Source organism: Mustela nivalis (assembly GCF_964662115.1).
Source record: "Mustela nivalis genome assembly, chromosome: 3".
In the NCBI taxonomy this organism is placed as follows: domain Eukaryota; kingdom Metazoa; phylum Chordata; class Mammalia; order Carnivora; family Mustelidae; genus Mustela; species Mustela nivalis.
In genome coordinates, this window is record NC_139022.1 from 80,343,927 (window position 1) to 80,371,435 (window position 27,509).

At 45.7% G+C, this 27,509-nt stretch overlaps 1 protein-coding gene and 1 long non-coding RNA gene across 5 annotated transcripts; both read left to right on the forward strand.

Moving 5' to 3' along the window:
- GCNT4 (glucosaminyl (N-acetyl) transferase 4) lies at window positions 1–27,509 on the forward strand. 4 transcript variants are annotated; one of them, XM_082724964.1, is made up of 2 exons: window positions 1–135; window positions 22,799–27,509. In XM_082724964.1, exon 2 carries the CDS (start codon window positions 22,800–22,802, stop codon window positions 24,162–24,164), a length of 1,365 nt encoding a protein of 454 aa, XP_082581090.1. In that variant the 5' UTR covers window positions 1–135; window position 22,799; the 3' UTR covers window positions 24,165–27,509. The 4 variants fall into 4 exon arrangements, with proteins under 4 accessions (XP_082581090.1, XP_082581092.1, XP_082581091.1 ...); XM_082724966.1 differs by lacking the exon at window positions 1–135 and adding an exon at window positions 460–540; XM_082724965.1 differs by lacking the exon at window positions 1–135 and adding an exon at window positions 525–764.
- LOC309861022 lies at window positions 19,782–21,029 on the forward strand. The gene is made up of 3 exons (XR_014309732.1): window positions 19,782–20,349; window positions 20,399–20,655; window positions 20,870–21,029. It is a non-coding gene; the product is annotated as an uncharacterized lncRNA (long non-coding RNA).

The window sequence follows — 27,509 nt, forward strand, 5'->3', positions numbered from 1 at the left end:
CGAAAGCGGAGGAGGCGGGAGCGAGCCGCTGCAGCCGCAGAGAGGCCGGGATCCCGGAGCGTAGCTCGCGGACCCTGCCGGGGTGGCCTCTGCAGCCGCGGGGACCCCGCGTTCGGGGCTCCCCTGCTCCCTTTCGTAAGTCGACTTGGCCACGCAGGCCAGTGAGGAACGCCCGGGGCCGGGGTGCAGAGCTGTCCCGCGGTGGCGGGTGCGGGGCTCGGATCCCAGCCGCGGGGTGGCCGGGACGCCGGGACCCTTACCCCCTCGAGACTTTCACTTTCCCGCTGGGGAAAACTTGGGCGCCGCGTTGCTCTCGGGGGTGAGAGCTGGGGCGTCGGCCCCGGGGTGCCGCATCGGGATCCCGAGCTGAGCCCCCGCCTGGCTGCGCGCCTGCGGGTGTCGGCGCGCAGATGGAGCCCGGAGCTACTGTGGGCGACCCCGCCGCGCGCCAAGCGGACGCCGCAACTTCGGGAACCGGCGCGGCGGCCGGGAGTCGCGCGGCGTGTGCGCACCAGGGTTTCCCCAGACTCTCCCGAAGCGGTGAGGACGCGGCTCCGGCATGCGCCCTTTCCCGAGGCGGTGGTCGCGCAATCTAGGACCTCCCGGCCGGGGCGCCAGGAAGAACCGCTCAGGCGAGGGACGCCGAGAGGCAGGGTCACGACGCTCGCTTTTCCCGACTAGCCCGCCAGCTTCGCCCCAGCCTCGGGCCGAGCGACGCTGCGGGAGACCCGGCCGTGGGCGTCCTCGCCCGGGGTAGGCGGGAGGTGAGTGGGCGGGAGCGGATGCGGTGCTCGGGAGTGGGCTGCTCCAGTGGCTTCTCGGTTAGGACTAGGTGCTTGGCAGGGGAAGTGGGGGTGTCTTACCAGTTTGGGGGTCGGAAGCTGCGGGGCGGACTTCCCGGCGGTGCCCTCCCAGGGACTGGCTTCTGCGCTTTTTTAAGGTCAAGTTTTCCTGCCGCAGAGCTGACCGGGACGTTCCCCCGGCGAGGTGGCAGCGCCTCTCCGGCAGGCTAGGAGCCTCCGGGCATCCGAGCCAAGAGGTCTGGACCCTCAAGTCAGTTTACCATCTTAGGCGAACAGGGCGAGTGAACGGGTATTGCTCGTTAAGTTTTAGAACTGAATTTCCTGTCTTTGGGAGGTTTTCGGGGTCATTGTAGCCTTGGAAACTTGGGCTTTTACCCCCTTACTGGGCATGCGAAGAGGTGGTGTCAGCCCTTAAGCCCTTATTCTGTCCTCTTCTCATCCGTAAAACTGAAGAGCAACAAACCAGAATACTAAGGGAATCAGGAATAATATTAAGTATCCATGCAGTTTGGTAGGCATAGAAGTCACCCTTTTTGATCCTACACGCGTAAAACGTACCCTTATTTTTTTTAAGATTTTATTTATATGAAAAAGAAAAGATTTATATGATAGATGGATATCACAAGCAGGCAGAGAAGCAGGCAGAGAGAGAGGAGGAAGCAGGCTTCCCGCTGAGCAGAGAGCCTGAGGCGGGGCTCCCTCCCAGGACGTTGGGATCTTGACCTGAGCAGAAGGCAGAGGCTTTAACCCACTGAGCCACCCAGGCGCCCCAAAACGTGCCTTAATTAAACTACTTATCAGCCTAAGGCGTTCTAGAACCCAGTGTCCCTTTTGACAGCTTTTTTTGATGGTGTCTTGAGGAAGTAAAATCTTAAAAAAAATAAGTTAATTATTGCAAAGAACATTTCCTGTGTTGCACTTTCTAAGGATCTGGTACTGTCCGAGAAATCACTAATTAGGATGCTGTTGGATTATCTTCTTTTATTAGCGTATAAACAATAGCCAAAGAATTCAGTTGTATGGTAGTAACTCTCAAAAACTGATAGGGGAATTGGGGGGGGGGGGTTCCCCTCTTGTTTAGTACTTGTACTCATTCCAAAGTTTACAGTAATTTGCTAAGTGCCAGAATAATCACGGTAGAGTTAGGTAGGGGTGAATGGCATAATTGGGGAATAGGTCAAAGTTGGCACTTGATGACATCATGCTAAGAAAGTACTCTGAAGACAGGCAAGCAGTAGTTAGCAATCTGCCTTTGAAGGAACTCAGATCATGGCTGGGGGGAGGTGTGCAAGTAGAGAGTATGCATGACTGTGCCCAGCTTCCTCTCTTCCCCCTCCCTCTCTTGAATCACTGACTCCGGAGCTGGTTTGGGGAGTATGAGTTGGTGACCTGGGGCTTATCTTGGCACCACTATCAGAAGTGTAACTGTGTCTGCCTCAAAGAGTTTCCTTCTTCCTTTGGGAAGCAGGAAGAAAACAGCAACATAGTGAGATTATGTGATGCAGGGTTGAAAAATCAATTCATCCATCCAGATTTATCGGTCCAGGTTTTTTGAGCATTTACCGTGGGTCAGGCCAGTGCTGGGTGCTGTGGGAGAGCAGATGCGCTGAGTCTGGGATAGAGACAGGAGGCCTTCTTGGGGAGATTGAAGGTCAGAAGGCCTGAAGGGTGGGTGGGAGTGGCTTACACTAAGGGCGAAGCGGGGAGGAGAAGGAAGAAGCGAGCATTCTCCCCCCAGGGAATGGTGTGCCCTAAGACAGAGGAGAGCTAGCAGAGAGTTCCTGGAATGGAGAAGTCCATTGGAAAAGATGATGCCATGCTTTGGGGCCGATATGTGGAATACATCCTCTGGACAGTTTCACCGCTGAGGGTATCCTGGTGAGATTTCCATTCAGAATTCCTAGGTTGCTGTGCGAGAGTGGATCTAAGGTTCCTGAAAGGTAAACAGGGCTGTTGCAAGGGTGTGAGAGGCCTGGTGGGCTAGGCTGTGCCAGGGGCAGTAGGGTTACACAAGTGCTCAGACTCAAGGCAGACCCTGGAGTGACTTGGTGACTACTTTTGTGTAGGACAGGGCAGGTCAAGTCCCTCCAGGTTTGAGCAGGTGTTGCTGCCATTTACAAAAGAGGGAACATTAGAGGAGGGGTAGAGTTTGGAGGAAAGATAGATTTGGTTGATTGGGTCTGTGTTGGGACACTATTCAAAGCCTGGGGTGGATGGGACAGGGGTGCAGGCCTGAACAGAGCCCCTACCTTCATGGGGAAGGGTGAGAGCCAGGCTGCGCGTCTCTCCCAAAGCCCACGGGGAGTGAGCACCCTGCGTGGGGTGGGGCATGGTATGGGCTGAGCACTGGCAGTGGCCTCCATGCTTAGCTTCTTGGAAGCCACTCCTCAAGAGAGAGGCAGGACGGCGGAATGGCTTTTTTAAGATGAGAGAGCCTCACACATAATTTATATGTGAATGGGATGGAGCCAGTGGGCAGGAAAGGCTGTCTGGAGTCCATTTCCGGAAAAACAGTCTGTGTGGGATTGTGATATCAAAGTCCTGTCTTACAGAAACAATATTTTGAAGCACAAATGAGCATGAAATTTAAATTTTTACTTCATAGGCTAGGCAGACTTCGTGTTTAGGAAAACACGGATGGGAATTGTGTCACAAAGCTGCAGCATCAGGGCAGAGGGGCCCTTGGAGCCAAACTTGGCCGCCGTCCCACTGCCTCCCGAGCGTGTGGCCTTGGCTGAGCTTCCCGGGCCCAGAAGTAGCGCCACACCTGCTTGGTGCCTTTATGGTACCCTGTCCCGGGCTGTTGTGAGGGGAGTGTGTGTGAGTCATGCATGCAAAGTGTGGACACGCTGTGTGCATGTGCGCACTGCGCCAGCCCCTAGTGGGTGCTCTGTAAGCCTTAGTGCTGGTATTTTTATTGTGATCGTGCCCCTTCCAACATTGCCATTGTAGGATCTGAGAACCAGAGAACTTCGAGAACTTGTACAAGGCCATAGAACCAAACAGTGGCGAAGTTAAGGCTTGGATCCCATTTACCTGGCTCCCAGGCAAAGGCACGTCCTCTGTGTAGCACGCTAACAAGTGTCAGGTGCTGGGGGCCAGGGAAAATAAATGGTATTAGAAGAACCTGGTCGCTGTTCACCAGACTATTATAGAGAAGCAAAGCAGATAGTATCAATGTCCTAGCTTACAGACTTTTCCCAAACAATTTAAAGGTGTATGTTTTGTATTTATTTGCATTGTTTTGCATGCCATTTTATATGCATCCCATATGCTGGTAATTTTCCTACTGGGATGGAAAGGCCAAAGCTTCAAGTATGTAAGATCAAATAAAATTAATCAGGAATTGAATGCAGCTGGGTTGAAACCTAATGGGCCCCTGGGCATGGTGGGCTCAGTGTGGACTCTTGGGGGAAAGGACTGGATCAATATTTACTATTTTAGGGGCACCTGGGTGGCTCAGTGGGTTAAGCCTCTGCCTTCGGCTCAGGTCATGATCTCGGGGTCCTGGGATCAAGCCCCGCATTGGACTCTCTGCACAGTGGGGAACCTGCTTTCCCCTCTCTCTCTGCCTGCCTTTCTGCCTGTTTGTGATCTCTCTCTCTCTCTCTGTCAAATAAATAAATAAAATCTTTTTTAAAAATTTACTATTTTAGAAGATGTGGGAAGCCAGATACCATTTGATAAAAACAGGTCACATTTAATATGTAATGAAGTTTGACCTGCTGAGTATAATACACAGGACAGGAGGCATGGAAGAAGACCAGAGGGAGACTGCCTGCCATATAAAATGTCAGAAAATAAAGCAGAAACAGAAGCAAAATTTTGCTTTATGAAGCTGAACTAATAAGAAACACTAAGGGTCGGAAGTAAAGGTAGAGCTTGTGTTCAGCAACATAAAATCTTAAAAAGAGCATAATCTTCAAAATAAATGTGTGGGCTTTTAAAACTAGTAAATTCTCTCTAATTTGGACTTATCAGGAAATGGCCATGGTATCTTAGTAAAATCTCAGAAATACATATTTTTTTTTCTGAATTACAATTTTCTTTTTAGAACACTTGCTCTCAGAGTGTGGTCCCTGGACTGGCCATACCGGCATCCCCTGCAAACTTAGAAATGGAAATTCCAAGACCACTCACATCTTTTGAATTGGACCTTCTGGGGATGGGGCCCCGCAGCTTGTGTTTTTAATATTTGGAGCCAACTTTTATTCCTCTGGAATGTTTACTTCTTCAGTCTTGACCTTCCATTTCCCTCCTGTGGTCACTCTTCTACTTCACTTCTGTCAGTCGGTACCCTTGTGGAGGGTTGTACCCAGACACCACCCATCCCTTCCTCTGTCCCCAAGGTCTAGCCCGGTAGAAGATGCTTTCTTTTTTTCAAGATTTTTATTTATTTACTTCTTTGACAGAGAGAGAGAGTACAAACAGAGGGTAGCGGCAGGCAGAGGGAGAGGGAGATGCAGACTCCCCCCTGAGCAGGGAGCCCAACGCGGGGCTGGATCCCAGGACCACTGGGATCATGACCTGAGCTAAAGGCAGACGCTTAACTGACTGAGCCACCCAGGTGTCCGGAAGATGCTTTCTAAGAGTGCTCTGGGCCTTATGTTCTGCAGCTCTGTGGTTCTCATACTGTCCAGGACCACACTGATTTGGGTTTCATTTTGCATTTGTTGCCTTAAAAAAAAAATCTTTTGGCAGTCTCCTATCCAACAAACTGTGACTCCTCCCAGACTTACAGTCTGCCAAACCCTGAACTGTTCTCTGCAAATACTCCTGTTAAACTCCATTTCTCCATCTGGTACAAATGCAGTTAATTTCTTGGCCCTACATGTTAGTCTTTGTATTAATCAGCATTAAACTGCATCGTACTTGATTCAAGTTTGTCTAAATCTGTTTGGATCCTCCTTCTGCCCTCTTTCCTATAAACCTTTGTGTCCTCTGCTGATTTGGCTGCTGATGTCCTGGCCAGAGGAATTAATAACGATGTGAGTATCTTTGTTAGAGGCCTTCCTTACAGTTAATGAGGCTTAAAAAGTTGGCATCTTTTGCAGTCCTTGTGCAGCTGACATCCGAAGAATTGTCATCGGCCCCATCATTGTTTGCATTTAAATTATAGCTGCTCTGAAACATCCCTCATGGGGTTGCTCCGTGAGGACCATATTCTCTGACTCCAGCCTCGGTGTCCCCACCCGCAAGCACCCACCACCCACAGCCCAGTATCCCATATAGTCACCTGCCGACACACAGTCAGAAACTACATGTCCATGATGAGGATTGCCCTCTCCCTGCTTTGTTTACACTGTCAGCTTAGGGGTTTTTCATGTAGGTAACACAGAGGTAAGTTTCGGCTTATGTATTGGCAGATTAAGAGGACAGAAATTTCAAAGTAATCAGAAGTGATACTTGTGCCTTGTCATTTCTCTGTGCTTCACGCCACCCCTAACTGCCACCGCCGAGCTCTAGACCGCCTGACTTCTGTGCTAAAGCTCACTTTTAGACAAGAGATTCAGGTTATTTAAAATTTCCTTAATGTTGAATTTTGTTCACATATGATTCTTAAGGGAGACTCTTAAGTTAATTAAAATTAGATAGTATAATTGCACCAAAAAAGTTTAAGAATGCAAAAAGCAAAACAACTTGATGGCAAGAATGCTTTTAGCCATGGTTGCTCGAGCACAGAAAAAGTGCCTGGAATCTTAGTCATGATCCTTATCCAGTCCTGTTGGAGCCCTCTCCCACAACCCTCCCCCCTGCACTGAAACACTAGCCTTAAACCAAACTGGAAAAGGCTCAATAAAATCTAAGCCCCCTTTTCTTCTCCAAGATGCTTCCAAACGTCTCTTGATGGGATGTTCTCCCTTACTGAGGCAACCAAAACAAACAAACAAACAAAAAAAAAGTTCCTGGTGGTAAGGGAGCTCTTTGTTCCCTCAAGTAAATCTCCAGGAATACTGTGTAGTTCTCGCTCTTTGGTTGCTTTTCTCCCCACACACCCCCACCCCTGCCACCCGACCCTTTGGAGGAGAGCTTTCTGTCTATGTTCAGACTTAGACGATCAGCCTGTCTGCTCTTGGATACAGGTTGGACCTATTTCTAAAGGTTCTGCAAACCTTGCTATTTCTCCCAGCCATTTTTCAGATCCAGACAGCCCATGACAGATAGCCGCTCATTCAGACCGCAGCAGAGGGTGGCCAGTTGTGCCCACGACCGGGAAGAACTAGGCTTACCATAGCTCCTGGGCTTGCCAAGCTTCCTTTTCTCTTCCTTCTGCTCCTTTGCATCACTGTGGCATGTTTGGAATATTTGCATAGATGTGTCCTTTCTTCACCACCACCACCCCCTGTACATTCCACCTGAGTGCAGCAAGGAGGGGCTTGCTCTGGCCAGCCATGGTCTTCCACCCGGTTCTTCCTTCCTTTAGTCTTCCCAGCAAGCACCCTGCCCTACCCACAGGCGGCCAGAGCTCAATGTAGTCACAGATGGGTCCGGAGACAGAAGTGAAGTGACACACGAGGCAGACACCAGTTAAGCTGCAGTGACTAGATCAGCAGGGGCGGGGTGGGGGGTACTTCTATGGAGATTATGGAGATTACAGAGCTGAAGGAAGGGATGTGGAACTGGGGAAGACATCCTTAAAAGGAGGAACGTATAATCACCACTGTGCAAGAAAATCCCTTAGTACAAGAACCATTTCTCCAAGCTAGCTGCTGACTTACCTTTTCTGAAATATTTGTATCCAATAAAATTGTATAAAAAATTGGGATTTCCTGGGGTGTATTGTCAGGTCACCTAGGACCTCACTATTTACTTCTCTCTGGATTCCTCCAGGCAGGACAGCTTCTGGGCATATCTCTCCAGATTCTAACAAAGCCCCTCCCTGGCACGTGGTGGGCACACAGAAAACGTTGGCTGGGTGGATGGGCAACCAGCTGAAGGGGGATAGAAATAGGATATAAGGATGAAGGTATATCTAAAACATACACAAAATAAGTAAAAACGGGGACATGAATAGGTATTTGTATTCTCTTGTCTATAGCAACATTATTCGTAATAGTCAAAAGACTGGGGGGCGCCTGGGTGGCTCAGTGGGTTAAAGCCTCTGCCTTGGGCTCAGGTTATGATCTCAGGGTCCTGGGAGATCAGGCTCTCTGCTCAGCACGGAGCATGCTTCCTCCTCTCTCTCTGCCTGCCTCTCTGCCTACCTGTGCTCTCTCCCTGTCAAATAAATAAAATCTTAAAAAAAAAAAAAAAAAAGACTGAAGCCACTCATGTGTCCGTGGACAAACGCATGGTCAAAGTGCAGGGTGTACATACAATTGAGTATTATTCAGCCTTGAAAGGAAGAAACTTTTGACACGCTGCAGCATAGATGAGCTTCAAAGGCATGTAAAGTACAATAAGGATGGACACTATGATTCCTCCAATACAAGGGTCCTAGAGGAATCAGATACATAAAAAGAAAGCAGAGGGATGTTTCCCCGGAGCTGCCAAAGGGGGAAACAAGGAATTAGTGTTTGACGGGTACCAAGTTTCAGCTGGGGAAAATGAAAAAGTTCTGTGGGTGGATGTTGTGATGATTGTCCAGCAGCGTGAATATATCTCATGGTGCAGAACTTAAAAATGGTTGAAATTTTAACTGGATCCATCCGTCCGTCCACCCATCTGCCCGTCCATCCGTCTGTCCATCCACCCATCCATCCTTCCATCTGTTTGTCCACCTGTCATCCACCCATGTCGTCTCCAACATTTATGGAATGGCTTTTCTAGGACAAACCAAGAAGCAGAGATTTTTTTTTTCTTAGCACTAATAATCAAAATGGTAAATTTTATGTTAAGTATATTTAACCACAATAAAATAATAGAAGAAAGAATATTTTTATGATCAAGATTTTTTTAGCACTAATAATCAAAATGGTAAATTTTATGTTAACCACAATAAGATAATAGAAGAAAGAATATTTTTATGATCACTAGATTACTAGATTCCAACAAATATGGAACAACAAAAGAGAAGATATTTTTTATAGCAAAGTAGTGAACCATAGAAGACTTGGAACCTATAATTGCAGAAGGAAGACAGCAGTGGCACCAGACTTACAGAGAGGTTTAAGATCATGCTACTAAAAATGAGTTGCCTGAATCCCATTGGAGGCAGGGACTTCTGAAGGCTTGGAATCCTGCACAGTCCTGTTTACCCTATGATTCCCACTTAAAAAGGCAGGGGGGGTCCTTTTTGAAAAACTCCAAGCCTACAGAAAAGTTGTAAGAATATTACAGTGGTCACAGGCTGATTTCTCCTTGCGGAAACCTTTGGTATGGCTTCTGAGCCATCCGGCCCCGCGGAGACCCCTGGCCATTGCCTCCCAGAGGTGGTCTCTGGGTGCAGGAGTGCTGGTGGCAGGTTGGGGGTGAAGCCCAGTCCTAGCTTGCAGAACAGCCGCTGGCCTCTGATCTTTGGTGCTCCTCCTACAGCTGTCGCTCGTGTAAATGTTTTTGACCCCTTACTGCTGTGCCGTGTATGTGCCTGTCTGCTCTCCTGTCAGAATGCTCAGTGCGTGTGCTCAGTTAGTCATCCCAGCATCCGTATGAGTTAGCACCCTGGCCCACCTTCTCAGGGAAGGAGGCAGAGGACTCATTAGGCTGGTGACAGCTTCTTGGTGATGTCAGGACTTAAATTCAGAACCACTGGCTTTAACTGCTTTTTCCAAACCAGTTACGTTGTACACAGAGGTAGAAAGGAGGGTGAGATGCAGGGGCTCAGGAGAGGCAGGGAAGAGAGGAATGGGGTCAGGCGGTTGAGGGAGGGAAGCATGATGCAACATGGCCACCCTACGTGGTACTGATACCTTCCTTAATAGGTAACAAGCCTGTTAATGCATAAGCACACCAGAAGGCAGGCTGCCTGCAAGGTGACTTTCAGGGATCATGGGGCCCGCCCCCCTGCCTGTGGCTAGAACCCTGCAAAGCAGAGGTTTGCTAAGAGCTGAGTGGTGCCTACCTGATGTGGGGTGAGCATGGGGGTGCCAATATCCGAGTTCATTTGGTAAATCAGGGGGTCTGTTCTGCTCAAATGTTTACCCGAAGTCCGCATCTGCCTCTGAACACAGTTGAGAAGGTCACCTGAGACCTAGAATTTCACACTTGACCATCTACAGGATTGTACTGTCGTAACAGGAGTTGTACCTAGTTGTTGTAACCTAGATAAATGTAAGCTTCATCTTGCTTGTGTGTTTGTGTCTGTATGTCGAGCGTTGCCATTTTTATATGGTCATCATTTAAAGTGCATCTTTGCAAAGTTCCTTTGACATACAAGGGCTTATTTTTCTCATGTAACAAGAAGGCAGAGTGGGTGTTTCCTGCTGCTGGTTCAGTGGTTTGAGGATTTCGGGGCTGAGGTCTCTGAGACTCCTTGACCTTTTCGTCATGGCCCCAACATGGCTACTGTAACTCCAACCATCATGTCAGAGCTCCATGCAGAAAAGTGAGCAAAGGGGAAAATGTACAAAATGGCATACCTCCCCCTGAATCAGGCTCCTGTAAACAATGTTCCAGATACCATACAGCATCCTGCGTTGACCATTCCTCTACATTGGAGGCTGAACGGAAAGGCTGTGTGGGGGGTACATCTCTGCCAGCAACGATGTTGGGGTCCTCAGTAAAGAAGGGAGGGGGGGCACCTGGGTGGCTCAGTGGGTCAAAGCCTCTGCCTTGGGCTCAGGTCATGATTCCCAGTGTCCTGGGATGGAGCCTCACATCGGGCTCTCTGCTCAGCAGGGAGCCTGCTTCCCCCTCTTTCTCTGCCTATTTGTGATCTCTCTGTCTGTCAAATAAATAAATAAAATCTTAAAAAAAAAAAAAAAGATGGGAGGGAGGATGGATGTTGGGGTGCAACTGACCATCTCTACCAGATCTGTAGACAACAACCTTACCTGTTGGGTCTGTTTCCGAGTTCATCTCCCTGAGCTGTTTTCTGTTCTGGCACCCTTATCAGACCGGTTTAATGACTGTTACTTTATAATCCACGTGGAAATCTGAGGAGTCTGGTTCTTGTTTTTGCATTCTGTGTAGTTGGGTGTGTATGTTTGCTTAGGCTGTTCTGCACTAAAAAATCTTTTACTTTTTCATGGTATTAACTTCAAATATAAACCTGTATGTTAAGACATGTTATCTTAATTAAAACCGTTGCTAGCATGCATCCTTGTAGGAGATGCCAACTGGAGAGTTTCCAGGAGTCATTTCTAGATTGGACTTCTGCAGACATTTCACATGAAATCCCTGCTTTTGGAAATTCTTCTTTGGTCAGAACTTTTTTCAGGCACTGCAGACTGTATTTGTTCCGCCCCTTTATCTTAATTTTAAATTCCTAGGTCTTAACTTTGTGGTGTCTATACACACACAATGTACATACATTTTCAACCAAGAAGCACAGATCTTTGTGAAATGATGAAGTCACACTAGGGTAGCTGGTCTTGGGTTTTTTAGTGGAGTCCCAAAGCATATTGAAGTCTCCAGCTCAGCTCCCCACCACATCAACGAAACACAGAAAACACACAAAGACGCTTTTCTGATTATTTAAAACTGAGTGTGTCTAATCCATTCACAGAGAGTTGTGGCCTGGCCTTTAGCCATCTCTGCCATCCGTATCCTTCATTCACATCTGTTTATCCCTGTGCTGCCTCTGTGATGTGGTTACGGGCATTAAAGATTCCACTTTAAGTGCACACATGCAAATCAGAGTTACTATACCTCATCGGCTGCTACCTAACCTTTGAGGAATTAATTCTGGACAGTATAAAATATGGAGGTAGACATAAACCAAATAAGTGCTTCTAGAAATTTCTGGGGGGTGAAATTACATGCCGACCTTGGGTGAGGAAAGATTTTTTTCTCTTTCTAGCATACATTTTAAAGAAAGACACAAATGTTTTTCAGTTCAGTTTTTCTTCCATGTAGAAAAAGAAGCCAAGATATTTTCAACCCACATTTTACATTTAGAACATAAAAAATATATTTGGCTCTGTATTGTGTCCGGCTAAGTGTGGAAGGCGGAGAAGAGAAGAACTAAGAAAGGAATGTAACATTGCTGTTCATAAAGCTTGAGAGACAGAGGTCAGATCCATTAATTAACTTTTGGGGGGTAATATTTTCTATCTAAAAAGGAGGAAGCATTTTATTTAAGCCATTTCCATCGAAGCTAAAATTTAAGGGTGTAGATATTTTGAAATCCCACCCTTTTTATATTTTTGGTTTTTTCTACAGAAAAATCTCTCAATGTCTTGCAACATAATGAGGGTCACAAATCATTACAAAATAGAAACTTCATTCGATAGTATCATTTATGGCCCTTTAGACTTCCTGCTAAAGACTTACCCCAGTACTTTTGCCCAGCAGGATACACAATCAGCTTTTTTTTTTTTTTTTAAGATTTTATTTATTTATTTGACAGACAGAGATCACAAGTAGGCAGAGAGGCAGGCAGAGAGAGAGAAAGAGGAGGAAGCAGACTCCCTGCTGAGCAGAGAGCCCAATGCGGGACTTGATCCCAGGACCCTGAGATCATGACCTGAGCGGAAGGCAGCGGCTTAACCCACTGAGCCACCCAGGCGCCCCACAATCAGCTTTTGATGTTTGCCCTGTGGACCAGATGCACCAAAGCCAGAACCAAGTTGGCCACCTCCCAATTTTTGTGACTATAAAAACCTGCCTGAATTCTGCACTTTTTTGCAGCAGCCCAGATTTCTGATGACCTTGGGGGACCGCCATCTGGTAAATACAGCCTGGTATGGATTGCTCGTTTCTCCTATGACTTTAAATGACCCCCACAAGTCTCCCCAAAATGAAGAAACTCCAGTGAAGTTACTAGTTGAAAGAATTAACAAACAGTGTTAATCAGTGTTGACACCCTGATGTTCATGCCTACCTTTTGCATTCAGACCTTTAGTCTCGAAGGTGGTGACCATAGAGTTCCTACTTGTAGACCGAAACTCTTAGCTGTGACAAGTTCTGCAGGTGCCTCCATCCACTTCCCCTCCGATGAGGAGGGTCCGCTTTCCTGCACCCAGACGGTGTTAGCTTGACAGTCTGAGCAACTGAGTGCGGGCAGAGACCCTGTTTGAGGGTGTGTTTTGTGTGTCACACTGCTGTGGTGTCCTCAGTCCTGCTCTGCATGGGACATGATCCTTAGGGATGCTCTAACGCGTCACTGCAGTCTTACACTGTCTGGAGAATTGCCCATAAAGATACTGAACCGAGGGGAACTGATACAGCTTCTGCCATGCACGGAGTTTACAGGAGCTGGTTAGCCGATGAGAACTGCCTAGAACTGGTTCTTTGAAAGGAATTCTTTGGTTGTCAGTCTTTCAAACAATTTTGAGCAGATGGAGGGAAAAAGAAAAATCAGCTTCTGATTAGAGTAACTATTCTCCTGTCTTTCAAAATCCAAGATGGGTGTGTGTCCGCAGGAACGATATTTGCACCAGACATTAGCAAAAAAGAATGTCGTCAGGGAGTGAGAAAAAAAAAATTAGAATGTCAGAATGCAGGAAACAATGCATGTGCTATTTCAGAAAAAGAAAACCAGACCGCAACGTATGGAGCCTTTCCCAGTTTTCCCGAGAAACCATTTCCTCTGGTTGCAGTCCTGTGCCTGAGTAGAGAGGTCCATGCCTGTGACCTTCATGATCTCATTGCCGGATAGCAAGACATTATTCCATGTAACACATGGGAAGTAAGGATGTGCCCGAGATTAAATGACTTGCCAGGATGAGTTGAGTTGTTTGTTTTTTTAAGGTTTTATTTATTTATTTATTTGAGAGAGGGAGAGAGCGCGTACGTGTGCAGGGAGAGAGACAAGCAGGCTCCATGTTGAGTGCAGAACCCCATAAGGGGCTCGAGCCCACAACCCCCAAGAGCATTATTTGAGTGGAAGTCAAGAGTCAGACACTCAACCAGCAGAGCCACTCAGGCCCTGACTTGAGGAGTTTTTGATGGCACAGCCCAGACTAGAACTTGGTTCTTCTGATTTTGTCCCACTGAATGACTACCCTGTGCCAGTTAGGTATGTACCTGGATCTGAACCTAGAACAAGACCAAGGCTTGTCAGGGAGACAGAAATAAACAAGCAAACAAAGTTGCTGCTGCTGTGATGAGTGCTTGAAAGAAAACAAGGATTCAACAGTCAGGAAAAAGACAAGAGAAGGGTGATCAGAGAGGACCAGAGGAAAGGACATTTCTCCTACAGCTTGAAGGATGGTGAGGGGCCAGTAACCCCAGGATCCAGAGAAAAATGGTCTAAACATGGGGACAGCAAGTGCAAGGATCCTGAGGCAGGAAAGGGACTGGCATTCTAGAAACTTCGAGAAGGCAGCTGTTGCTTAGAGTGTATGGGCAAGAAGAGCAGAATAAGATGCAGTTAGAGAGGAAGGTATGGACAGGAACTGGCTGGGCCTTGTGGCCATGGAAAGGATTTCTGGTTTTATTCCAAGTGCAGTAAAACCCCAGTGAAGTGTTTTAAGTGGGGGGGGGGGGGGAGTAGGACTAGAGAGGGAGAGCAGTCTGATTTATGTGTTGAAATGATTCTTTTGGCTATATTACAGAGAATGGATTAGAGGGACAAAAGGGAGGCTAGTGAGGAAGCTATTTCCTTTAGAGGCAACGAGTTAATGATGGCTGGGCCTTTGGTGGTTCCTGTGGAATGGCGTGGATGTGGTGGTGGGTGGATTCAAAACACATTTTAGATGTAGAACCAACAGGGTTCTACTCCTGCCAAGAGATTGGAGAGGCACCCTGGCATTGTGGTTAATACCATAGGCTCTGAAATTAGGCTAGAGTTGAAAATCCTGCCCTCCCTATACTAGCTGTTTACTTTCAGTGTCTCAATTTCCTAATCTGAAAAATGGGCACAGTGATGGGGGGATAAAGAATGAATGATAGGGATAATAGACCTAGTAGGTTTATTGAGTGGAATAAGTAACACAAATAGTACTAGTGCTCAGGATAGACCGTTAGGAAATGACAGGCATGGGTCCATTGAATCTGGGAACATGATGATTTTTATTGACTTTGACCTGAACAGTTTGAGTTGAGGGAGCAGCCGAGCCAGGCTGGACAGAATACCACCATGAGGGCTCTAAATCCTGGGCAATTAAAGTCCCCGCTCTGTCCAGGCCCTCCAGGGGGAGCAGTTGGATGTACAAACGTGTACATAACAGAATAAACACATTCCTGGCATCCCAAGAATAAAACGGTGTTAAATGATTGCTATGAAAAAAAAAATGGCGGCTAGGACTCTGTTTTCTCATCTAGAGAAGGAGGAAGTTGAACTCCATTACCATTAAAGTCCTTGTCAGTTTTAGGATTTTGCTTCTAGGTTTCTGCAGGAATTATGCGATAATTTAAGCTTTGGTGAAGAAGGCCCAGAAAAGTAAATTCTATTATTGAAATGGTTTTTTTTTACCCCATAGAAGAGTATGTTGACCTCAGAAGTGGTTTAGTTTCTAACAATTATGGACACAGTTTAGAATAGGACTTAAGTTTATTGTGAAATGCAAGAAACAGATAAGACAATACCTAAATAGCGAGACTCCTGGTTAAAAAAGCAAGCCCACAGCAGTGTCTTTTTACTGAAAATAGTCTGGAAGGACATCCTGGCCAACAGAATGCTTTTGGCAGGCGGTTGGATTACTGGTGAGCTTTATTTTCTTCTTTAGACTTGTCTTTCTCATTTTTTTAAAATGGAAGTGTTTACTTTTATAAACAGAACGGAAAAACACTTTCTTTTCCCTTTGGAGCCTATAACCTCTTAATTATTTGAGGATTTGTCCTCTAGTTGTATCGTATTTTGGCTGGAGTCACGTCATTCTTGTCTTTTTCGTGGTTACTGTTTACCTACTCACAGTCTGATCATTACTTGCCTTTGCTGTCTTCCCTCTAGAACAATGAGAATGTTAGGTCAGCTGGGCAAGAGCCTTGCCTTTCTGCTCCTTTACTGACTCTGCAGGTGCTGTGGGGTGTTAAAGAAATGCATCTTGGGTGAGTCATCCTCCCACTGATGGTCTTCTCCAAAACTTTCTCTCGATTTGATGATGAGCCTGTTACCCAGGGCAGAATCAATGACCTTAATGAAATCAAAATGCTGTGGTAGAAGGACCTTAGCTTACTCAGCTAGATGAGGGGTTTATTTATTTATTTATTTATTTATAGTGAGTTCATCTTTATATTAATGCTCTTAAATGATGATTCTTCTTTGTAAAGCTTTAGGAACAAACAAAATCCTGACATTTCTAAATCAGTCAACTCTCAAATCCCATTTTTCACGCTAACATGTAATGATACCACGTTTAAGAAGTTAGAGGGTTCCCCACAGGGGGGATATTCTTCATGCAGAGAGAAATTTCGCCCAGAAAGTTTGCTAAACTGGTTAGTTATTCTCAGAGAACCCCAACCAGACCAAGTAAGTCGTCAGTGATGGGATATAAGACAAGAATTCAAGTGAGCTAGCTTGCTTTTCCTTTGATGGGTTCCATGGCCGGAAGGTTGACTGGTCTCCTGGATTGCCCCAGCCTCTGACCGTAGGAACAGAGTGTGTGCCTCCCCCAGCAAGGCTCCAGGCTAATTCTCCATGTATGGAATCCCTTAAACTGGGTGGAGGGGTCTCAGGGTGAGGTGATTTGATGTTCATTTCCTGTTTCAGCTTTGGGATGGTCAGGTAAGACATAGTAATGAGAAATTTTATTCAAGGACTGAAACTGTTGTGGAAAACGTTATGTTCCAAGAGACAGTATTAGTATTACCTAGAGGGTTAAGAATGCATCCCAGGAACACAATTCTCTGGGTTCAAGCTTCAACTGATGGGGATCCTAGCTCCGTATAACCTTAGGTGATTTCTCAGTCCCCACGGGTTTTAGTTTCCTGTCTTGTAAAAGACGGATGAAGGTCGTGCTCACCGCATAGATCCACTGAAGGGCTGCACACATGCAGAGGACCTAGAACGTTGCCCCATGTAACGACTCCTTGGGGACTCTACGTTCATAATAATGCTGATATTAATTTAATAAAGAGTACCTAGAAGCATTCAGGCATCCATTCTAAAACATTGAATTTATGTCAGAATGGGAAAATGGAAAGTAGATTAAAAAGACAGGACAGGGGCGCCTGGGTGGCTCAGTGGGTTAAGCCGCTGCCTTCGGCTCAGGTCATGATCTCAGGGTCCTGGGATGGAGTCCCGCATTGGGCTCTCTGCTCGGCAGGGAGCCTGCTTCCCCCTCTCTCTCTCTCTGCCTGCCTCTTCATCTACTTGTGATTTCTCTCTGTCAAATAAATAAATAAAATCTTTAAAAAAAAAAAAAGGACAGTAAACCAGAGGTGTGGGCGGGATCTTTAAGGAAGTCAATGCAGAGGAGGATGGGGTAGCTCTTCGCTCAGGTGACTGTGATGCAGGTGAAGATGATGATGAAGATGAAGCCACAGCCAGTACTGGCCAGGCAGTCCCGTGTCAGGACTGTGCATGCCTTACCCCGTTTAACCTCCAGAGCCCCATGGGAGGCTGCTGTGATTAGCAGACTTGTACTGATGTGGACACAGAGATGGGGGAGTTTGAGCAACTTGCCCAGGGTGCAGGAGCTCCATAGGCTGTTTCTGAGATGAGCGGAGGGCCTCCTCTGGGCAGAAGCCCCAGCTGTGTAGCTGGAGCAGGGGACGTGTACTGTGGCACCCGTGTGGCATCCGCCTTTCTGGTGCAGCCTCCGAGCGAGGTCTTAGCTCTCGGCTGCTCCCCTGTTGTCCTTTCCACCTCCTGTGTTGGTCAGAAAAGGGGTCAGTCATTTCCTTAACATTGTCTGCCTGTCAGCGCATCCTGTGTAATGTACTAGAAACCTCAAGGTTTGGAGTCAGGCACGATGGGCACAGGTGTCAGGTACACTGTGCCTCTCTGTGGGGTGACCCCATTCACATGCAGGGGCTCCTGTGCCCTCGCAGCAGCTCGAGGGGATTTCTCATTCCCATTTTGAGACAAGAAAACTGGGCTTCAGAGGTTAAATATCCTGAAGCCTCTTCCCGACTCCGTACTATCTCTCCCAAGCGCTGCCCTTCCCATCTGAGTTACTGGAGAGGAGTGTGGGTGTGCAGGGAGGGAGCAAGAGAGGCAGGGGAGTGGAGGGAGCAGAGAACACCTAATCTGCAAATACGGATGGTAGATCCTTCATTCCTGGTCCCTAAGCTAAACCAGAGTCAGTGCTTTGGTCCTCAGCCGCCTCCTCCGCGTCCTGATTTTTCCTTCTCCCTCCTCCCTCGGGAAGGCAAGCATGCGCTATTTGGCAGTCCTGGGTTTTGAGATTGCTGACTTAAGGAGGGTTTGAGGAAGAGCTGCTAATGGTTGTAGCCACTTAGCCCTGACTACAATTATCATCACTTAGCTGGGTGTATGTTTTGTGCGCCTGCTGTTTCTTTTAAGGCTGTAAACAGTGCCTGGAAAGGCGGGGTAAAGAACAGGGTTTATGGAAAAGGCCTCATTCACCATCATTGTTGGTTCTTTATTGAATTATCCAAACAGACCTTCCTTATTTCGGCTGAACTAGACGATCCAGCCTTGTTATCACGTCCTTCTCAGTTGTGTCTTCCTCCCTAGTCCCCGTGTGTGGCAGTGAACTCCGCAGTGGACCGGGCTCCTTACTTGTCTGGGCAGGTGGAGGGTGAAGTACCCCTTCTCCTGTGGGTGGGCACTTATTTGTAATGTAATTATCAGACTACTTCCTGGCAGCAAAACGCCTGCCTGCTTCCTGCTCCTGGGGCCTGAAGAAGGAAGCAGCCGGCATTGGGTGTTTGCAGAAGGTGGCGTCGTTACACTCGTCTCCTAGGAACCATGTGGCCCACAGGACTGCAGCCTGACCTCAGCAAGGTCTGCTCAGACCTCAGGAGCTCATTCCCATCGTGGGGACTCCTGAGTTCAGGCTGCAGATGGCAGGGAGTTGAAGCAGTTGCCACACCGGGCAGGTACCTGCCCGCAGCCCACCTGTACCCTTTGTGGCTCCCCATGGGTGTCACACACAGATTCTCTCCAGAGGAAAGCAGCGCCACGGTTGGAAACTGTGGTTTCTCACTTCCTGAGGCTTTCGTGCCCTTAGAGATTCTCACCAAAGCCGGGAAGAGGCCCACAGTCCCTTTCAGGATTTGACAAAAGTTCTTTCATACCAAAGAGCTTACACTTCCCCCGATGACTTGGGACAGGGTGGTATTGGGGAGCTGCTTGTTTCCCCTGATGTCTAGGGCTGATCCGTAAGGAGCTCTCCTCCTTAAAGATTCCCAGAGTAGGAAAGGAGAAGAAGAATCAGAGAGCCAGATGCCTGGGCTGTCCCAGTTCCCTCCCCTCGTTGCTTTAAAATCACCTCTCATCCCTGGCTGGTGAAGCTCAGACATGCGACCCAGAGCCAGTTCCCACAGGACTTCTCACAGCGCCCCTGCCACCAGTGCCCAGTCACCTTCCCTTTCTGGGCAGGCAGCCATGCCCCCTACCTCAAATCAGGCTTTCTAGGCACCAGACTGGAATCAGGAAGTGTGTGCTCCAGGGGTTCTTAGGAAGGATGGGGAAGCTTGGGTGCAAGGAGCCCCTGGAAATGGGTGACAGGACAGGGAGCCAGCCTTTGCTTTTTTATGTATACGTGAAGATGATAGTTACATGGTACATCCTAAGCACCACAACAACTCTGGAAGTCTTTCAAAGCCTCTCTAGAAATTTAAGGGGATTGGGGCATCTGGGTGGCCCAGTTGGTTGGGTGTCTGCCTTGGGCTCAGGTCATGATCCTGGAGTCCCCAGATCAAGTCCCACCATCAGACTCCCTGCTTAGCTCAGCAAGGAGCCTGCTTCTCCCTCTCCTACCCACTCATGCTCTCTCTCTCTCTCAAATAAATAAATACAATCTTAGGGAGGAAGGGAGGGAGGAAAGAAAGAAGAGAGGGAGGGATCTTTTCATTATACCACTGTGTATCAGGGGAACTAGTAAAGGACGCTAAGTAGAGATCCCTTAGACCAATAAAGGGAGAAACGAAAAAGCAAAAATTTACTTTGGGTAGGATTCATTCTAATCCTAACCATTTATTTAAGCTCCTTCCTATGTATGCCTACTTACCATGCATTAGGACAATGAGGAGATAGGTTGATTTGGGACTGATAAATCTTGTAAGTCAAATTTTATCACAACACGTACTTCTGAGTGCATGCTCAAGCAGTTTGTGTGGCCCTGTGTATCCGGAGTCCATTCTCCCATGCTCCGTAACAACTGGCAGGAACCTTGGGCTTGAGCCTGAGTGTATGGAACCCACTTCAGTTTGCTTCAGGGGAGCAGAAAGCCGAGACCCAGGGCCACAAGCCTGGCTGGCATTCCCTGGATGCTGATCAGTTAATGCAGTTGGAGAAGAAGGGATGGTCTTTATGAGATGATCTGATAATGTGGATAAGAGTCGGACTCTGGCTCTCACATGTCAAGCTTGGGTTATTGAGTGGTTGGTCTCACCATACACTGACACAAAAACACAAGAGAGGAGATGTCAGGTTCAGTCTGGAAGGCAGCTATGCTAACCACTATACCACCCATGCACAGGTTCAGTCTGGGATTCATTGGAGGTAGGGTGCCTGCGGGATATCTGGTGGAGATGTGATGTCCATCACGCAACTGGACGTTCATGTCAGAAGCCTGGGCAGCAGGTGAGGCTGGAGACAAAGGTGTCAGCAATGTGTCACAGTCCAGAGAACGAGGGACAGAGTGTGTGAGAAGAGCAGTTCAGAAACAGGACCCCAGAGAAACCCACCTGGGAGAGGCTGTGGTGGGATTGGGGAGGACAGTTTGTTGTCAGTAAGGTGTTGTTCTTTTTTTTTTTTTTTTTTAAAGATTTTATTTATTTGACAGACAGACATCACAAGCAGACAGAGAGGCAGGCAGAGAGAGAAGGAGGGGAAGCAGGCTCCCCACTGAGCAGAGAGCCCAACATGGGGCTCGATCCCAGGACCCTGGGATCATGACCTGAGCCGAAAGCAGAGGCTTTAACCCACTGAGCCACCCAGGTGCCCCAAGGTGTTGTTCTTTAACGAAAGTCTTTCCAGTGAAGGTGGACGTGCCATGCCCTTCCCAGGAGAGCTATTTCAATTGACCTGTTAAGAAATATGAAAAAATAAATCAGGTTCAAATGGCTTGTTAATTCTAAGGAAATTGGGAACAAGGATTTATGTCCTCATGTAAGATTTACTGATATGTGTTAATGATGAAGTTTTAGGATGTAAGTGAGGTTCAGTGGGGTGGAGTCCAGAGCTGATGACCAAGAAAGAATTCTTGAGACATCTTTGGTGGTTTATTAAAGCACAGGGACATGCCCTGTGGGCAGAAAGAGCTGCTGCCCAGGGGTTGTGAGGGAGGAGGTAAGGAAAAAGGGAGGTTTCAAAAGAACTTTCATATGCTAAAGAGGACCTACAAGATACTGGAGGCCTTGAGGCCTTACCATTGTCAAGGTTTTTACCTCTAGCAAGGTATTAACATTAAGATAGCTGGGAGATTCCTAAAGAATGTCCCGTATGTCCCACCCTGGAGTTGGGGGTGGGTGGAGGTAGCACGGTGTCAGCTTTTGCTTTGTCCTCAGCCAGACTTCAGTTTCCTCATCATTAAGAAATTGCACACGGACTCCTCAGACCTCCACAGGTCTCAGGATTTGAACCTCTCTGAAGCAGCCCTATGAACTCAGCTGGCCCTCCTGTCCTCAGACCTTGGGATGCTTCTGCTCCTTCCAAAATAAATTCATCTGTGCCTCCATTTGATTAGCCTGTTTTTTATCTGAGGAAAAAAAAAAGCATATAATCATTTTTTAAAAATCAAATACAGAAGGATATTTGGTGATTAATAAATCTTCTTCCTACCCAGGCTGCTAATCCCCCATCCTGTCCCATCCTGCCCTGCAAAGCAGCTCCTCTTCCTGGTGTCGTGTCTATTTCCTCTAGAAATAGCCAGCCACCTGCCTTTTTGTAAATAAAGTTTTATTAGAACACAGCCAAGCCCTCTCCTTTACACATTATCTGCAGCTGCTTTCCCACTACAATGGCCGCTGTTGAGTGGTTGTGACAGAGGAAGGAAAAGTTTGCCAACATGCGCTGTTTGGGTGTAGATGCTATTTATATCACTTTTTTTTTTTTTTGACGCACATGTGAGCACACTGTACACAGCTACACATTTTGCTCATTTCCCTTTCACTGTGTGTCATGGGGATCGTCCCACAAGGGCAGATGCAGGCTAGTCTCAGACTTTTTCACATGGTGTGAATGTAATTAATCCATATTTCACATAGTGAAAGGGTAAAGGGAGCTCTATAAAGGCACTACTCCCATCAACCAGGGCCCCATCCTCATGATCTAATCATCTCCCAGAGCCTCCATCTCCTAATGCCATCACCCCAAGGCTTAGGTTTCAAAATGTGAGTCAGGGAGAGACATAAAGATGCAGTCTGTAACAATGGGCTTTCCCCATCTGACTTCAGATCTAGATCTCATAAGGATCTGAAGGGAGACTCACTATGGATGCCCCTTTTAGGCTCAGGTGGGGCATTCGCATCTCCCCTGACCCCTAAATGACATCTAACTGTGTAGACCAGTTCTGCCCAAACTGGAGTAATCTCTCCCCAAATACGCTAAGCAGAAATGCAGATAGTAAAAGTTACACAGTACCCATATTTTAGGAGTTTACATAATTGGCCATTCTGTTTGGTAACCAACATCTCTCACAATTCAGATATAGTTAACACAGATACCGCAAAATACTATCATTCTGTATATTCTCATTCCTTTTTTTTTTTCTGGATTCTCATAATGGTGAGAGAACCTTGTCTTATTTACCACGGGGCCCAGCATTCTGCCTGGCATGTAAAAGGTACTACCCAGTGAATTTTGATTGAACTGAACTAATTTTCTCTTAGTTCTCTTTCTCATATTTCAACTGAATTACTCCTCTTTCCTCTTACAGAATGAAGGCATTCAAATGTTGTTTTAAATACCCAGCACAGCAGAAAGTTTTCATCTTATTTGTAACTCTGTGGCTGTTCTCCCTGTTGAAGCTTCTAAATGTGAAAAGCCTCTTCTTCCCTCAAAGAGATATTTACTTGGTCGAGTCCTTCCTGAGTACCTCGCCTTTTGTAAGGAACAGGTACACTAATGTGAAGAATGAAGTCAGGTATGACGTGAACTGCTCAGGGGTCTATGAACAGGCACCTTTGGAAATCGGCAAGAGTCTGGAAATAAGAAGGAGAGACATCATTGACTTGGATGATGAGGATGTAGTGGCAATAACCAGTGACTGTGACATTTATCAGACCCTGCGAAGGTACCATCAAAAGCCCGTTTCAAGGGAGGAGAAGAGCTTCCCCATAGCCTACTCTTTGGTCGTTCATAAAGACGCCATTATGGTTGAAAGGCTACTCCATGCTATATACCACCAGCACAATATTTACTGCATCCACTATGACCATAAGTCACCTGATGTCTTCAAAGTTGCCATGAACAATTTAGCCAAGTGCTTCTCCAATGTTTTCATTGCCTCCAAATTGGAGACAGTGCAATATGCGCACATTTCCAGACTCCAGGCCGATCTGAATTGCTTGTCAGACCTCCTCAAGTCCTCAGTTCGGTGGAAATACGTTATCAATCTGTGTGGGCAAGATTTTCCATTGAAGTCAAATTTTGAATTGGTATCAGAGTTGAAGAAACTCAACGGAGCAAATATGTTAGAAACGGTGAAACCCCCAACCAGTAAAATGAAAAGATTCACTTATCACTATGAACTCAGACAGATGCCTTATGAATATGTGAAGCTACCAGTAAGGACAAACGTCTCCAAGGAAGCCCCCCCTCATAACATTGAGATATTTGTTGGCAGTGCTTATTTTGTTTTAAGTCGGGCATTTGTGAAATACATTTTCAACAACTCCCTCGTTAAAGACTTTTTTGCCTGGTCTGAAGATACGTACTCGCCGGATGAACATTTTTGGGCTACCTTAATTCGGGTACCAGGAATACCTGGGGAGATTTCTAGGTCAGCCCAAGATGTGTCTGACTTGCAGAGTAAGACCCGCCTTGTCAAATGGAACTATCACGAAGGCCTCTTGTATCCACGATGTACGGGCTCCCACCTTCGAAGTGTGTGTATCTTTGGGGCGGCAGAATTAAGGTGGCTGATAAACGACGGGCATTGGTTTGCTAATAAATTTGATTCTAAGGTGGATCCTGTCTTGATTAAATGCCTGGCGGAAATGCTTGAAGAGCACCAGAGACAATGGATCACTTTATCTTCAAAAAAATTACTTACGGCTAAAAATCCCATAATCACATCATGATGAAATCATGATAGAAGGAAGGTGTCTGATAAATAGAGCTCTTATGGACTTGTATGCCCTACTGGGCATACTGGGGTTCCACTTGAACTTAACCTCCTCATAGTTTGCGAGGTGTCCATAATTCCATGCACAAAGGCGACAATTAGCCTGAATTTGGTTGGGTGTTTTTATGTTTGTTTCCTTGTAACCTTATGGAGCTAAATCAGAGATTCTAAATGGTCCATTATCAGAGCTCAGAAACTACTGAGCTCCAGCTGTATGCCAGGTACTTTTATAGAAACACGTAGGAATTTAATCCAAATTGCAATGAGTTGTACAATGCCTTCAAGGCTTGCCCTAGCCCCACAGCAACCTTAATATCTTACATTTTCCTCATAGCAATCAAGATTCTACAGAAAAGGTGTTGGAGTGTGGGATAATCATGTAACCATTGAAACCACCAGTTTCAGGGTAGTGTTTATGTTCAGTGACCAACACTCCACTTGTCTTTTAATTCAGCTCCCTAGACTTTTCTTAACCATTAGAATATTTGAAGGAGAAACCACTACCTCAGGAAAGCTCAAACGATTGTTCAATTTCTTCCTTGCCAAAGCATAATTTTCCTATTGGTGCCTCACCCTTTGAGTTCAGAGTCCAAAGACTCTGTTGGCGGGGCATTTACAGTGGGTGAATGTCAGGGAGGCTGGGTGGGGTCTGAGGGGATTGGGATAAATGGTGCCTGAAGAGAAACAAAGGGATCTGTAGGACTTTCACATCATGTTACACAATGGCTTCGTGAATGATCTCTTTTTAATTCAATTAGTTCTTTAAAATTATTGATTAAATATAAGAACTTGATTAATAGTTTAAAGTGTTACACTCCCAAATGTTGAACCTAAGTCTTCTAGCTCCTAGATTATCATTATATGTAGGGTTGTTTTATAGTGGAATTAGTGTAATTTTGTTTTATGGAACCATTAAGCTAAGAATCACTGAATTTTCTCGAAAAGGTTTGTAAAATATGACAGCTTTCTAAATTAACTATTATGGTAATTTAAAATTTTTGCTTACGTCTCCAGTAACTATCCAAGTAGAATCCAAGCTTAAATTTACAAAAACTATTTAAGTCTACTGAAGTCTCCTCAGCTTAGATAGAGGAAAATTTAAGTTTCTTAATGACATAGGAAGAATATTCATTAATGGTATTTTGTAAAACCTACACCTTAGAAAACTACCAGACGAATCAAATATACATCTATTTTAATGTCACTGTCTTGTACCTGGGGTGAAGTGGGACAGGAGCAGGGTAAGAACAGGTTATAGTATTTTTTTTTTACATCTCAGGAAACATGGAACTCATGTAAAAATTTTTTGCTGATCTTATGTTTCAGTGTCAGCCTCAGCATCTACATAAAGATGTAGTAATCAAGGCCAATGTGAGGCTATTTGGAAGACTAGAGTAAATATTTTTGTAAGTGCCTGTGTTCTACCTGTGAAATGTACTTTGTTGGTTTTAAAATGTTTATGATACTGAGAGCCAAGTGGCACCACTTCTCTCCCCTTCTTCTCTGGAACTCATTTTTCTTTCTCTTTTTTCCCCCTACCCCCTTCAAATTACTTTATTCTCCAGAAACAACTATGACCAAATTCCTCTTCTTAAAAATAAGTAACTGTTGAGGGCCCCTGAGTGGCTCAGTCAGTTTAGTGTCTGATTCTTGATTTCAGCTCAAGTCATGATCTCAGGGTCATGAAATCGAGCCTCACGTGTGGAGCTCCGTGCTCAGTGAGGAGTCTGCTTAAGATTCTTTCCCACTGCCTCTCTCCACCCCACAATAAGTAAATCTAAAAAAAAATAAAAATAAAAAAATAATTGTTGGATAGAGTTAAGTTCTGTAGAAGACACTTACAGTTTGATTGTGTTTGTGTCTGTGACAAGTTAAGTCATTTTGATCTGTGGGAGCCTCTGTTTTTCTGGTCTTGATAGTACTTGGATGCATACCCTGGCTTCCTCACACATTCGTGTGTGTGTTTGTGTGTGTGTGTGAGAGAGAGAATCAATTAAAACAGTGTGTGAACTGGTTTGAAAATGAAAACAAACTGTTAACAATAAATACCAGAGCTGAGTCTCATCACAGGGCAGACAGAGATCCAGCCCCATTGTGAGACCTAACCATTGACTTCTTCTGCAAAACCTTTGAAATATAAAAGAAGTCACAGTTGCAGGAGCAACTTCTGTAAATGAAGCTGGGTTCAAAGAAATCCCTGTTACCACATCTGGAGTTCTTTTTAAGCCAACAGGATCAGCACATCGTTCCAGTGGCTTGGATCAGTTTTTCCAACCTTCTAGGCTTCAGTACACAAGGTCCTGCTGAAATCTTGTTTTTTATGCTGTTGGCGATCAGAATAAATGTAAAGGCTGGAAAATAAATATTGATCTCCTGTCCAGTGTCTTGCCTCCTGGTGAGAAATGATTCTATCCCTGGAAAGTTTCCAGTTGTTAATCACTTTCATGCCATATTCCAATGAAACACGGCCTCACAAAGACACGGCAGTGCCTTTTTGTCCACATTGACATATTTCCTGGGATTCAATTCAACATTTCAGGGAGCTCGTCAGGTCATCTCTTTTGCCTTGGGAATCCTGCAGTTTCCTTACATGTCTTTGAACCTCCTTGAGACCTGATTTTTCCGCTAAAACCTTTCTGTATGATTTTTTTTTCTGGTCTAGAAAATGTTCTGTAGTCTGTGTTTTATAATGATTCTTTGCATAGTATTTATGGAATCTAGGTTCTAAGTTACTCGGCAACAAGACCAGGACCTTAAAGTTTGTATGTTGTATTAGATATTAATAATGAAAAAGCTACTAAAATAGATCGACATTATATGAACAATCTACTATAACATTATAATATTTAAAGATCAATGTTGCTGCTATTTTTAATGTTTTGGTTCTAAGATATATGTATATATATGTACATACACATATGTATATACATACATATATGTATATGTATACATACATACACACATACACAAATAAAATGTTTAAATTTACAGTTAAATTTGAAGATTTCTCTTGCCTTCCAGAATGTGAATATTATACAGACATATATATTTTGACAAATTTCACGAAAAGAAAAATGACAATCTTCTTTGCGAATGGAAAGTGGATGTACTATATGTATGTTACAACTGTTTTTGTTGTGTGTCTGGGGTTTTTTTGTTTTGTGTTGTTTTTTACCATTTTTGAAAAACATAGTTCCCATTATAGGAGTTTTAAATAGATTGATGTTAAATTTTTGTGTTACACTGCTAGCAGATGTTAATTCTCTAGGATTGAAAAATAAAATATGCTCCAAAAACCAAA

What these genes read in the sequence shown, in the direction of transcription:
- GCNT4 (XM_082724964.1), top strand. Translation starts at nt 22,800, where the DNA reads ATGAAGGCATTCAAATGTTGTTTTAAATACCCAGCACAGCAGAAAGTT.